At 43.8% G+C, this 15,048-nt stretch overlaps 1 protein-coding gene across 10 annotated transcripts in view; it reads left to right on the top strand.

The window, feature by feature from the left end:
- Positions 1-15,048, top strand: part of CCSER2 (coiled-coil serine rich protein 2) — a 649,443-nt gene that overhangs the window by 152,197 nt on the left and 482,198 nt on the right. For 3 of the 10 annotated variants that reach the window (XM_086922031.1, XM_086922030.1, XM_086922029.1), the window contains exon 3: positions 6,462-6,569. The exons of the other annotated variants lie outside the window; for them this stretch is intronic. In XM_086922031.1, coding sequence (XP_086778157.1) covers positions 6,462-6,569 — 108 coding nt within the window. The remainder of the gene's footprint in view (positions 1-6,461; positions 6,570-15,048) is intronic. 10 annotated transcript variants of the gene reach the window in all.

Genomic DNA, 15,048 nt, shown 5'->3' with positions numbered 1-15,048 from the left:
CCGTTCGGGGTCACAACGGCACCAAGAGTGTTCACAAAATGCCTTGCGGTGGTGGCAGCACACCTAAGAAGGCAACAAATACATGTCTTCCCTTACTTGGATGATTGGTTAATAAAGGCCAAGTCACAAGAAGAATGCCTTCACAACACACAGAAGACCATTCAATTGCTGCACCACCTAGGGTTTACGGTAAACTACAAAAAATCACACTTGCAACCAAACAAAATTCAACAATACCTGGGGGCTACTATAGACACAGAAGGAGCCATAGCATACCCCAATCCAATCAGGATACAGACAATGGTCAAGTTAATACAAAGATTTCAACCACAACACTCACTACCAGCACAAGTGTTTATGCAGCTGTTAGGCATGATGTCCTCCTGCATACTGCTAATACCACATGCCAGACTACAAATGCGTCCACTACAGGAGTGTCTAGCGACACAGTGGAATCAGGCTCAAGGTCAGATTACAGATCTGGTGTTGGTAGACGACCGTACGCATCGCTCTCTGAAGTGGTGGAACACAACAAACATTTCCAAGGGACGGTCGTTCCTAGAACCGATTCCACAAATGATACTGACAGCGGACGCATCGCTCTCCGGATGGGGAGCGCATATGGACAAATACACAGTGCAGGGGAAATGGAGTGTGCAGCAAAAGAAACTGCACATCAACTACTTGGAACTATTAGCAGTATTTCTGGCACTAAAAGCTTTCCAAATGCAAATAACCAACAAGGCAGTCCTGATCAGAACAGACAACATGACTGCAATGTATTATATTCAAAAACAGGGGGGGACACACTCTCTCCAACTGTCCAAACTAGCACAGGACATTTGGAGATGGGCCATTCCTCAAAAGATCTATCTGTTAGCAGAACACCTACCAGGAGTTCAAAATCAGATAGCAGACATCCTAAGCAGAGAGTCAGAACAAGTACACGAATGGGAACTGCACGACCAGATACTGCAGCCATTCTTCCAAAGATGGGGGCAACCAGAGATAGATCTGTTTGCCAATCATCAGAACGCAAAAGGCCAAAACTTCGCATCCAGGTACCCACGCCACCGGTCCCAGGGCAATGCACTATGGATTAATTGGTCCAACAGATTTGCTTATGCTTTTCTCCCTTTCCCACTAATTCCATTAGTGGTTCGGAAACTGCAACAGCATTCAATGACAATGATACTAGTGGCACCCACGTGGGCAAGACAACCGTGGTTCACCACGCTACTACAACTCTCACTGGTGCCACATCAAAAGCTAAGATTATTACCCATGCACCTTACACAGAACCATGGAGAAATAATGCACCCAGATCCCAAACAATTGAACCTAGCGATCTGGCTCCTGAGGTCATAGAGTTTGGATATTTAGATTTACCACCAGAATGTATGGAAATCATTAAACAAGCAAGACGTCCTACCACCAGAGCATGCTATGCAGCAAAATGGAAGAGGTTTGCGGTACACTGTAACAGTAATCACATCAACCCTCTGGACGCATCCACTAAACAGATCATTTGCTATTTACTACACTTGCAGCAATGTAACTTAGCATATACCTCTATCAGGGTTCATCTCACAGCTATAGCGGCGTACCTACAAAACAGGCAACATCTTTCCCTGTTTAAAGTACCAGCAATTAAAGCTTTCATGGAGGGACTCAAAAGAGTCATTCCACCAAGACGGCCACCTTCCCCAGTCTGGAATCTCAACATAGTACTTACCAGACTAATGGGACCACCCTTTGAACCTATGCACAGGTGTGAAATACAATTCCTCACATGGAAGGTGGCCTTCCTCATAGCTATCACGTCACTCAGAAGAGTAAGTGAGTTACAAGCTTTTACGATTCAAGAACCATTCATGCAGTTACACCAAAACAAGGTGGTTCTTAGAACAAACCCAAAATTCTTACCAAAAGTAATTTCTGCATTCCACATCAATCAGTCAGTGGAACTACCGGTCTTCTTTCCAAAACCACAGACAGTAGCGGAAAGGGCCCTACATACATTGGATGTCAGAAGGGCAATATTGTATTATATAGAAAGAACACAAACTTTCAGAAAGACGAAACAGCTATTTGTTGCGTTTTCTCCTACACATAAGGGCAATCCCATCTCTAAAGCGGGCATTGCCAGATGGATTGTAAAATGTATTCAAATATGCTACTTAAAAGCAAAGAGGACATTAACTGTTCCTCCTAGAGCTCACTCTACACGTAAACTAGGAGCATCTATGGCATTTTTGGGAAACATTCCACTAGATGACATATGCAGAGCAGCTACCTGGGTTACACTGCACACCTTCACAAAGCACTATTGTGTAGATGTGCACACAACACAACAAGCTAGAGTGGGACAAGCTGTATTAAAGACTTTATGTCAGACAGTTGCAACAGACACGTGCGACCACCGCTAGGGAGAGAACTGCTATATAGTCTATTCGTAATGTACCATCTGCAGCCCATATGCCTCGAACGGAATATGCTACTTACCAGTATGCATCTGTTCTTGGCATAGAGGGCTGCGGAGTGGTACATGCCCTCCCAGCCTCCCCGGAAACCTGTGTCTGTTCCAACAATATCTTATTTAGATACACTTACATGGGCATCTCTATCTGTATTCTATCATACTACTCCATCTAACCCTATATTGGCAAAACAATCTAAGGATGGAGCCGATGCCCATGCGCACTACCAACCAAAGGAGGAGTCACCAAGCTACAAAAGACTAACCAAGAGAAAAACAAAGTGCAATCATCCAAGCCCAACACCAGATGGCGATCTATTCATAATGTACCACTCTGCAGCCCTCTATGCCAAGAACAGATGCATACTGGTAAGTAGCATATTCCTTCCACTACATGCATTTTCTTTGAGTTCTTTTTAGAGTAGTGACACATTAGACAAGAAACCAGTCAATGGTGTATAAATGCAAGTCTCAAAAATGCAATACATTGATGAAAAACGGATTTTCTCTGCATTTGATTTGTTCAGTCTTTTGTGACCTCTTTGCTCTAATTCAGAAATGTTTTATTGACATATAACCTTGATTGTAGTTTCTTGCTACAAACTAAACATGACCACAAAATATGAACATTAGACACAAGTGTAAAATGTAATTTAATTGTACATCTACTCCTCAACACATCCAGACTCCTGTGACGTCGTCCAACCATGCTTGCAGCAGTATCTAGCTTGACACCTAAACAGTATTAACGTAGACTGTGTGCAGTCACACGTTGACCCAAGCTCTGCCCCTACGACACCTTCTAGTTTTGTTTTTGCTATTACACATTTTATTATTTTTATTTGAATAACTCAACAAGTTCCAACACTGAGTGGAAAACAGAATGGGTACAACATAACCTAGGCACTTTTCTCCTGATGTCCCCTAGTGAAAAGCTCAAAGATGAACGGAAGGCGTTAATAAGGGACTTCGTCTAGAGTGGGTATGGCTTACCTGCTTCGCTCACCCAATGACATTAGAGGTGAGGCTCAAAGTTGGGGTTATTTTAATTTTCTGGCTACTACCTTGGACATGACGATTGTACCTAGAAAGGTTTTAAAGTCTTCTGTTTGATACAGTTTGCACAGGCCATGTGAATAGAAAGAAAATTAACTTGATATGATATATTCGCTTGTAGGTTTAGGAAATGAATGGGTACTACCTTATAAGCATATAAAAACAATAGGATGAAACTGATACAGATTTATTTAGACACAGCATAGATGTTATGCTGCCAGAAACACATTTCGAACAAAATGCACAATTGCCATTCACAAATAAATTTGACCGCAAGGACAACTTGCCACATATAATCGCTAATTGCAGAATAATATTTCTACTGTGAAAAACTGCAGACTTTAAACTGGGCCTCACATCAGTTGAACCTGAGGAAAGATTCATTACTAAGGAAGAGGACCAATTTCAGAGTGCAGGCATACTGCAGAGACAAAATAATTTTGCTCAACATACTCCAAGATAGAAGTGGCTTTGTAAAGTACTATATTGATGATATTACACTCCATTTCACCGACATAGGTTTTCTAATACCAAGTGAAACATGGGCCACACAGGTTGTGGCGAATTAGGGACATTAACTCGCATACTGCTGGGCCTGCCTAAATCTAGCCCTATAATAGCTATAGGTATAAGAGGAAATTTCTATATTTAAGAAACTGGCCACGGAGACATTTTGAAAATGGCTGAGTGATCCATTGGGGACTGGGTGGACAGACCACATCCTGATATCTGCCTTTAGTGTGTTTATTAGTGGATGGATGTTAGTTTCCCATGCCATGGATGCGGTCAGGCCATTAATTGTAATGGGGTTACCCAGTGTCCCACAGAATCTGGCGGAATGTTATATAACAATAAACGGTTCTTTAGGGAACTAAAATTGCTTTTTAGCTAGTTTATTCTGGCCCCGATTACCTAGGAAGTATCATTAAATGACGTGACATTCTGTACCAATGGTATATCAAATTAATAAACACCACTGACCATAAAATACTGAAAAATAATCTCTCTGACTTGGTAGAGTTCTAATTCATCCGCTCTGCCTTGTGAACTTGGAACAAGAGAATAATCCTGTATCTCCGAGGTTTCAGCTGCTTGGCAAACCTCTTTGGGGGCTATTTTTATAGCGTCCTTCTAATTGGTCTACATAGCCAGTTTAGTAATTTGACCTTGAGCGATTGTCTCGCTTTTAACCCCTTGCCTGCGTTGGACGTCCGGGAGCCGTCCAACACTACAGTGCTCATTTGCATCTGACAGCTCCTGGCCGTCCCAGGGCACTGTACATCCCTCTGCTCCTAGTTTCTCCATCAAACACACAAAGATTATTAGTATTTATTGACTTGCTGATGCTAGGAAGAAGATGGCGGCCCAGAAGAGGCTTTTAATCGTTTGGATTCATCTCTGTATTTAATCATGCTGAGCTCTGGCTAAGGAGCCTTCCAGGAGCTTATTCCATTGGAGCCTAGGCTGCCACTGTATCATTGGTGAGAAGTGTTCCGATGTTGGACATCTGCCAGGCTGCTACATCTGTCCTCCCTCCTCCCCCACCCCCTTCCCCCATTATCAGATAATATTGTCTCAATAATCAAGTCCACAGCGAGTGCCATTTCCCCCATTTTTGTGCTGCAGGAGATCCTGGGGTAAGTCCACTCCTTAGACACTCTACCTTTTAGGAAATGCTGCTTTGGTATCTATTCTAAATGTATCTGTGGTTGGATATATCCATAAGAAGAACAAGTTACTTACTTTATCTATTCTCATATTCCTCCCTCCTCCCATGCTCTTTGCAGTTATAAAAGGGTCATCTGAAAGAAATATGTAAATGTTTCTTATAAATAAATCGTTACAGAAGGTACGTAACTTGTTCATTAGGCATTTAGGCTTCCAAAAGGTCTCAAAGCAGATTTTCCACACTGTAACAGTGCAATCTGTCAGTCACAGCAGATCTACATTTGATGGTGCAGATGAGTTTCAAGGAAAACTGACTACAGTGAGCAGATTTGGCACCTATATACCGCTCAGTGTCATTGCTTCTGTGAATAGTGTTAGGTGAAGTGAATAGTGCAACCTTTGACACGTTTGATGTCCAGTATAGTGCCTAGGGAGGGGGCATTCACAAGTGGAGGAGTCTGGCTAGATTGTGCCCACCAGAAAGATCACATCCAATGGTGAGTAACTTACTTTTTAACTTACTAATGCACAGTTTCTTCTTCCATCCCAAGAGACAGTGTAGTTTTGTATGGATGGATGTTTATGGAACAAATGAGCTACTACAGGTGAGTAACCGTTCCTGGTTTGTTTGTGGTAGTACTATCTCCACTACAGGCAGGAGGGCATGTGTTCCTTTTTTTTTTTTTGGAGATGAGTTTGACTGCCTGATTAGTCTGAAACTCCTTCAGTTGTTTGTATTTGTTCAATCACCAGCTCAGCCATCCAAGAAATAATCAGTACGTTTAATTTGCTCTTCTTAAAGATTGAGTTTTTTGTTTAACACATCTGTTTTAAACAATGCACAGGACTTCTTTTTAGCCGTTTTGATTATTAGTTTTTTTAATTTAACAGAAGTAAATGTTTTCCAGTATTTGTACGCACTCTTGAATGTAAACAAAATTAAAAGAACAATCACGTGGGACGCTTTTCTCTACAAGAGTTATATATTTTATTACTTATTTCACTGCCACCAAAGTATTGTTTGTTTTCTCAGTACTACATGTAAACAGTATTGTGTTGTTTACTTCTTACCTTGTTGTGCTAAGGAAAGCTGGCGTTTAAAGTTTATGTACACCACCTGAATCAATTATTTTTGGTTTAAAGTAGCTTAGAAACACAGTTTAGCTGTGGAACTTAATTCATGGACACCTGTGTTGTTGCTTAGATTTTAGCATCGTCCAATCAGATCACAACATGATAGTTTTGCTCCTCCACACAGAGAGGACTATGCAGGCAGGGGATATGGAGGATGGAAAGGCGCAACAGAGTACAAGCACTTCAGAAGAAACCACTTGTTTGGCCGAGCATGAGGCACTGCGTATTGCGAGTGAGTCCTTTGCTGCCTCTGTCCTTCCGTTAGTTTTGTCAATTGTTCTGTATTAACTTAAGCTTGAACTAAATGGTTGTAGTGCTATTTCTTACACATTTATAGAACATTAAAGTTTAATTGGATCGCTTACTTTAAATTTTTTCTGTATATTACCACTTTGTCAACCAAACATTACTACAAAAAGAGAAAATCAAAGCCCTCAAAGGTACATTCAGAGTTAACCCAGAATCCCTGATTCTAGGAATATAATGCAGAAGTAAATCCAGCTCAGTCTTTTTACCATTATCCTCATTCTTTGTACTATTATCCTCATTCTCACCACCTACTACAACCCATATTATTAATCTAGCAACATTGCATCGTTCAGTTGAAACAAAACGAAACAAAACTATAATTGCATACTTTATATTTGAATGTTTCAGAATGAATATCTGGGATTCTTAAATTCAGCTCTTAAACATTCAATTTCTCCATCCTTTACTTGAGGTAGGGTGTATGTGGTCTAATTAAACCATTCTATTTGCCGTTCATAAATGGCTATTTATTTATTTGTTTATTTATTTGCAAAGAGGCATGGTCTGTAGGTTTTCAATAAAAAGTTGTAAACGTGACTAAGTTCCACAACTCTACATTCCAAAACATCTTAAATGCTTATGAGCCCCCTTATTGATGAAATTAAACTGTAGCTCTCAGTTCATGCCTCACGCAATATCCATCTAACTCACTGACTAAGTCAGGTGAAGAAACTAAACAGATTTGTTAAATGGAACCTATACTGGATGAGGGCAAGGTGGTCTCACTGCCTTATATTTAGGATTTGCATTGTGTGAGACAGCATACTGTAGCGGACCCATGAAAAATATCCCATAAATAGCATTATCATTCTGTTGCTAGCCCTCAATGTTGCATCGGTTTATTAAAACACCTATTTTATATATTGAAAGTGCTAACATCTAATACTCCTGAAAAATCTAAATTACCACACCAAGCCCTCCAATTTCAGAGCACTTTGTTTAATCCGCAAGAAACCAGTCCATTCCCTAAAAATTCTAATAACCTGACAATATCTGTTTTTTCTATGTTTATGTTGGTTACCTTTTAGACTTAAATAATGATTAAGTATCTACATACGTGAAGCTCTTTCTCTAGGGAAAGATATTTTCAACATCCAGAATCTGCCGAAATAAAGGGAGGTGAATTGGTATGTCCGACACTTCCTTTGGTACAGCAGGAACCATCAGTATCCGAGGAAATACAGAAACCTTAGGGATGCATCTTTTTAGTCTAGGTGTTCCATCCAATATTCTTCCCTTAGATCTCTCAAAATATAGAAATATAGATATCCTCTCTCCTGAAATATCTGTTAAGTAACCAGCTGTTGACGTCTGATTTATCATGAGCCAGTAGTCTCATTCTTTTTTCTGAACAAGAAAAATATCATTTGAAAAGTCTCCCCTGTTCAGGGAAGAGGCTTGTGCAGCCTGCTTTTGCAGCAGCTTCTAAATAGCCTGCCCCAAGACAGACTACATTGTTAGGAATAGACAAGGTTCTGAGATGTGATGTTGGCTGTGGTGTTTCAAAGAACTTCATATGTTAGCCTGACCTTTTCCAGAATTAGGGGGCATCTTGGCAGAGCACGCACCCATGGTGTAGAAATTCTTTTATCTATCTGGCCCTGACCCTTTCCCTTGGAGCTTACTGGGAAAAAGTGATATGACTCCCCTGCAAATTTAGGTATGTGGAACCTGTCATTGGAGCTGAAACTTCCCCTGTTGATGTGGTTATCAGTAGCCCTGAATCTTGAAAAGGTTGGGGCTGAAAAGATTGTACCTGCCTGACTCCCTGTTGGTGCAAGCCTTGATGCTTTTTGGGGTCATGGTTGGGGACTTGAGAGTGGGGAAAAGTGCCCCCAGCTATGCATTTTTCCAGCAGAAAGTGTTTGACTGAACATTAAGCACTATCCAAACCAGTGAAGGTTTTGACCGATTTATCCAACTTCTTCACAAAAGGATCTCCAAAAAGTATGCCCTCCTCAGCGGGCCTCACGAGGTTTTGAGTTCCCCCAGATTAGGGTACAAAGTATGATGACTCAATACCACTTAGGTGAAATGCCATAATTAGCATTGGCCAGAAGATCTACTGACCTCCGGACCCAGACGGTCACTATCAGCATGAGATGCTTCTTCTGCAGCACAAGCCATGTCCAAGATTTGTTTAAACTGCTAAATAATGGATGGCAATATGGCGGCCAGCAGTGGGAACACTGCAACAAGAGCGTAGTAGCGGCTGTAAGCTGCATCTCATTTCTTAACAAGCTAAATCATGTCCCTACCCTCCAGCATGACTCTTGCACAATAATTTACACATCAGCATTTTGACATACCTTGCCTGATGCCGCTGCATTTGGCCCCTGCTGATTTGGAGTAGTGCTGTGCGGTTTGCCAGATTATCTGTCCTGCATGACATGATCAGCCTGATTGGGTGCACTGAGGGGACACAGCTGCGGAGGGTTTCTGATGAGCGCAAGAGGTGAGGCAAGCTGCAAAGACTGATGCAGATGCTGAGGTCAATCACAGGTGCACTGGGGGACAGCTGAGACGCAAAGGCTGCTGTTTTGGCTGCGACCGGCCATCGTCTTTAGGTTGCAACATATCTCTACTCATTACCTTCTACGGAGCCTGTGGGAAGCAGTGAGACTTGAACTTTACTTTACTTTCAGGTGCTCTGAGGATCCGATCTCGTCTTGACTGAAGCTCTGCCAACTGCGCTGATTTCCGATCGATGTTATCCGCTACTGGTTGAAAACTAGAGAAACTAGGGGGTTAAACCAACTTTACTACCACAACTGATCTTTTATTTAATTACTTGGGCAGAGGGCGCAATGGATGGCATCAAATCCAGAACTAATAATCTAAAGAATCCTGGGAAGCTAGTGACTGCATCAATTCCTGGGCATGGGAATCCCCTGATTCTCCTGTTGACCTCAATATGTCGGCTGGGTTATGCCACAGCAATACTGAGAGTGGACACAAGACAAATGGAGAGGAGGCTTTCTTGGAAAACATAACCTTAAGAGCAAACGTGCGGGACAAGCTGATGGGAATACCCTATCTCTGGTTAAGTCGGCGGTTGGCTCTAACGTCTGCTTTAGTACCACTACTTTGATAAAGACAACCAAAGTTCAGATGCACCCTCCCCATCGCCTCTCTGCCTCAAGCAATCCCTTGGGTAAAAATCCGAACTTTCTTAGGTTAACATCCATAATACAGCCCCGAGAACAGCCTTGCCAGGGCTTTTGAAACTCAGGCCTCCCATCCAAAAGTTGAATGGGGTGCTTCGCCTCTATCGACTACTTCTACCCAGCGGACTAAGTGGAAGAATTTTTAGTAATCATGTTGAAACTTCCTGAAACATAATCTGCTCTCAATATCAAACTTTAATCTACATTAGAAGATACTGCGCCAATTCTACAGAATAAGCTGCCAACACAGCTGTTGGCTTCCAATTTTACAGGAGGAAAGGAGAGAAGCAAATGATAGTGCTTGGCACAGCTCATTCGAACGCTCAAAACGTTCACTCATCTGGATTTAACAGCATTGTTCAGCCTTTACTTTCCAGGCGCAGCTTACCTAACATCACAACCCATGCTCTTGTGGAGATAGAGAGCTGCAACCGAAGAACGTTATACGTTTTGGCTAAAGCTAGAGCCTAGGAAGCTGATGTTCTAAGATGTCATCAAAGGGGAGGACCATTGAATTAAAATCTAACTGCTAGGTTGCTCTTATGCATTAAACTCCGCGTTCCCCGAAAAAGCTGTATAACTTGGCAAGCAACCCCATACATCAGAAGCAGAGGAATCTGAGGAAAATGCCATTCACTTCTCAACCTCAACGCCTTCCATATACATGCTCAAGACTATGCTAAAAGATATTTGCTAGGTCAAAAGCAATCACTATGCACAGGTTGCTAATTCTGAGAATTTGACACACAAAGTTATGTTGGTTGACCAGCAAATCATCGAACTTGTCATTACTAATAAAACTATTGAGATTAAGATAGTCTCTGCAGGATGTATTATTTTATGTGAAAAAGAATAAAGAAGCCTTGGAAGAACAATTCAGAACTCTAACGCAAGTGTGAGGACTTCGAGAACTGATTTCTGCAGATCTAATCTGCCCACTGAGAGAGTGCCAGATGCTTCAGAGTTGGCAGGCGGCACCATTGCACAGAGTTGGCTTTAAGAGACTTGCCAAGTTCTTTTCTACTCATGTACTTAGCAGTTCTTGAGGCTGTGAACAAGGGTCTACTAACTTACTCTTGTTTGCATGAGCACATAGGGTCCATATAAGGCAGGCAGTAGACCCCCCCCCGCCCCCACCCACCCATCATCACCAAGTTTCAGGATTTCAACATTAAAGAAAGAATGCTCACCATTGCTAGAGGGTGTCTGAGATTTACTGTACCAGAGGGATATTATTTCTCTATTTTTCAGGATTTGGCTTGGAAGACTGCTTTTAGGATGCAGGAAATTAGGGTTCAAATTCCCAGGTTTAAGACTCTTTCCATACCAGTTTCCTTTACAAGTGGCTCCTCCATTTAAAATTAATTGGAAAGTATCCCTTGTCATATTCTCCGAATCCACACAAGCGAGGAGATTCCTGGATGTTTAATGCACTACACACTCTGATTACGTTTTTGATTACATTTTGATTTGATTATTTTGATTTAGCTGCATGCTAAAGGGGTCTTAATGACAGTAGAAGGGCAAAGGGAATATGTACTCTTTTTTAAGGCTTTTTATTGAGTGGGATATGCTACTCCAGTGTTTCCTGGATGTTAGGTGTGACAGTTTGGGTGGTCTTCATCCTCTAACAGTGTTACGCTGGGGGCTCCTTGGAGGCCTTGGGGAGGGTTAGGAGAGAGGATAAGGGAGGAAAGGAAAATGGGGGGTGGTGAATGGGGCTGACCAAAAAAGAGAATAAATGTAGATCTAAAGTCTGGAAATCAGGAAACATCTGATGGATCATATATACATATATTAACATATGAGTAGGAAGAAATTAGAGAAGGGGGATGCTTAGTATTCTATCTTGGAAAATCAATGGTCTGAGAAGTGGGAGAAAGAAGACTAAGGTTTTTTCAGAAGCTTGCCGATGAAACCCAATATCCTAGCCCTGCAGGAGACACATCTCACAAAAAGGAGGATGATATTCATAATATATCTAAATGCTGCAGAGGTTATACTGTACCCAGAATCTATGATAAAGTTAGCTCTACCTACTGCTCAGGCCAAAGGGAAGTCTCTATTGTTATTTTCAATTAGACATTTACAGTTACACAATCTAATTCAGACCAGGAGGGAAGGTGGGTAATTGGGGAAACGGGTGATTATGAAAGAAATAGGCACTTTGTTTTGGTTAATATATATGCACCCAATAATCAGAATCCCCAGGTTTTCACCAATATGATGCTAGAATTAGGCACTGTTGTTCTACCTATTATTATGATTAGGGATTTCAAACTCCTTTTGAGCCCTGTAATTTACACCACCAACTCCTCCCACATAGCACGTATGACTAGAACTAGGGCCAGTATACTGATGCACACTTTAAATTTAGTTAAATTATTGAGGGGCAAAATCTGCGTAGTCATAGTTTCACTTTTTTTTCCAGACCCCACAGACCATATTCTGGTATAGATTGTCTAATTTGTATTTTAAGTGTATCCTCCTATATAACTGAAATGGTACATCGTGTAAATTCCGACGATGCAACTATTGTGATGAAAGGGGACGGCATTTGCCTCTCCAATACAAACCCGCTCTGCAGTTATTTTCTGAAATACATATTGGGTTGCTTCGACTACACAAAATATCTACGTACACTAACGTAGGTATTTATATCGATCAGTCGAGGATCAGCTCACCCTTTTCTAGTTTGGGAAACCATGAAAGATTTTATTAGAGGTGAATTACAATCATTCATTTTCCAGCTTCTAAAAGCAGATACCGAAGAATAGAGCTCTTCTAAGATACCGCTTAATAGCAACTCCATATCACGAAGAAAACAGCAGGTCTGGGAGCACACCGCTGACCTATCAAGCAAGGGTCGCCCCTGGCATTCTGGGTAATGCAGTCTCTGGTAGTTTGCCTCGTAGTAGTGTTATCGAGTGTTCCGCCAAGGTTGGCGCAAATGTGCTGATCTCTAGACACCGGTGTTTCAGGTTCATTAACCTTCGTCAGTAGAGATTACAGACTAGTTTTAGGGGTTTGCTGGATAGGTTGCCGAAATCATCTCGGGTCTGGTACCGCTCACTGGCGCGCAGGGCATCAACCACGAGCTCGTCAGCTCCATGACTCACGGGAGTCCATTTGAAGAAAACAGCAGGTCTGGGAGCACACCGCTGACCTATCAAGCAAGGGTCGCCCCTGGCATTCTGGGTAATGCAGTCTCTGGTAGTTTGCCTCGTAGTAGTGTTATCGAGTGTTCCGCCAAGGTTGGCGCAAATGTGCTGATCTCTAGACACCGGTGTTTCAGGTTCATTAACCTTCGTCAGTAGAGATTACAGACTAGTTTTAGGGGTTTGCTGGATAGGTTGCCGAAATCATCTCAGGTCTGGTACCGCTCACTGGCGCGCAGGGCATCAACCACGAGCTCGTCAGCTCCATGACTCACGGGAGTCCATTTGAAGAAAACAGCAGGTCTGGGAGCACACCGCTGACCTATCAAGCAAGGGTCGCCCCTGGCATTCTGGGTAATGCAGTCTCTGGTAGTTTGCCTCGTAGTAGTGTTATCGAGTGTTCCGCCAAGGTTGGCGCAAATGTGCTGATCTCTAGACACCGGTGTTTCAGGTTCATTAACCTTCGTCAGTAGAGATTACAGACTAGTTTTAGGGGTTTGCTGGATAGGTTGCCGAAATCATCTCAGGTCTGGTACCGCTCACTGGCGCGCAGGGCATCAACCACGAGCTCGTCAGCTCCATGACTCACGGGAGTCCATTTGAAGAAAACAGCAGGTCTGGGAGCACACCGCTGACCTATCAAGCAAGGGTCGCCCCTGGCATTCTGGGTAATGCAGTCTCTGGTAGTTTGCCTCGTAGTAGTGTTATCGAGTGTTCCGCCAAGGTTGGCGCAAATGTGCTGATCTCTAGACACTGGTGTTTCAGGTTCATTAACCTTCGTCAGTAGAGATTACAGACTAGTTTTAGGGGTTTGCCTGATTTGAAGAAAACAGCAGGTCTGGGAGCACACGGCTGACTCGATAACACTTCTACGAGGCAAACTACCAGAGACTGCATTACCCAGAATGCCAGGGGCGAACCTTGCTTGATAGGTGAGCGGTGTGCTCCCAGACCTGCTGTTTTTTAGGTCTCGCCTGTCGATGCGCATGCGCATCGAGCAAGCGAGACTATAGGGGCTCATCTACTCTTTATCTAACTTGCAAGGAATCGTGGCGATTCCTTGCAGTGCACGCGAAATTTAAGCTCAATGCGCATGCGCATTGAGCTTAAATGCGCGTGCACATGCCCCCAGCCGCCTACTCTCTCTCACAGCCTCCCCCAGCTCCGCCCCCTCACTACTTGATTGCACGGCCGCTAGGCCGTGCCCCCCTACTCTCCTCCCCCCTCCTCCTCTCCTCCCCTGCCTGCCTGCCGCATTTCTCCTCCCCCTCTCTCCCCTCCGTCACACACCCTCTCCCCCCCCTCCCCGCCAACACCGCCTCGCGAGCTCGTCATTCCAAACCCGCCCTCCCCCGCCTGACCCCAGCGCATTTCTCCTCCCCCTCATTGCTCCTTCTCAACGTTAATAGCTGCTCTGCTCAACCTCGTTAACTGATAAAAATGTTTGGAGAAAGTGCCTGGTGGCCATGGCTTGTCCTTCGCTGGCTTTGTGACTGCAGTGTGGCTAAGCGCTTCAGAGCTTCCCTTCTCCCACGTCCTCTCAGAAATGCCTACTCTCCTCCCCCCTCCTCCTCTCCTCCCCTGCCTGCCTGCCGCATTTCTCATCCCCCTCCCCTCTCTCCCCTCCGTCTCGTTTCACACACACCCTCTCCCCCGCTCCGCCCCCTCCCCGCCAACACCGCCTCGCGAGCTCGTCATTCCAAACCCGCCCTCCCCCGCCTGACCCCAGCGCATTTCTCCTCCCCCTCATTGCTCCTTCTCAACGTTAATAGCTGCTCTGCTCAACCTCGTTAACTGATAAAAATGTTTGGAGAAAGTGCCTGGTGGCCATGGCTTGTCCTTCGCTGGCTTTGTGACTGCAGTGTGGCTAAGCGCTTCAGAGCTTCCCTTCTCCCACGTCCTCTCAGAAATGCCTACTCTCCTCCCCCCTCCTCCTCTCCTCCCCTGCCTGCCTGCCGCATTTCTCATCCCCCTCCCCTCTCTCCCCTCCGTCTCGTTTCACACACACCCTCTCCCCCGCTCCGCCCCCTCCCCGCCAACACCGCCTCGCGAGCTCGTCATTCCAAACCCGCCCTCC

The sequence above is a fragment of the Lissotriton vulgaris genome, chromosome 5 (assembly GCF_964263255.1).
Source record: "Lissotriton vulgaris chromosome 5, aLisVul1.2, whole genome shotgun sequence".
NCBI lineage: Eukaryota > Metazoa > Chordata > Amphibia > Caudata > Salamandridae > Lissotriton > Lissotriton vulgaris.
The sequence above is the reverse complement of the archived record's forward strand: the minus strand, read 5'-3'. Positions and strand labels throughout refer to the sequence as shown.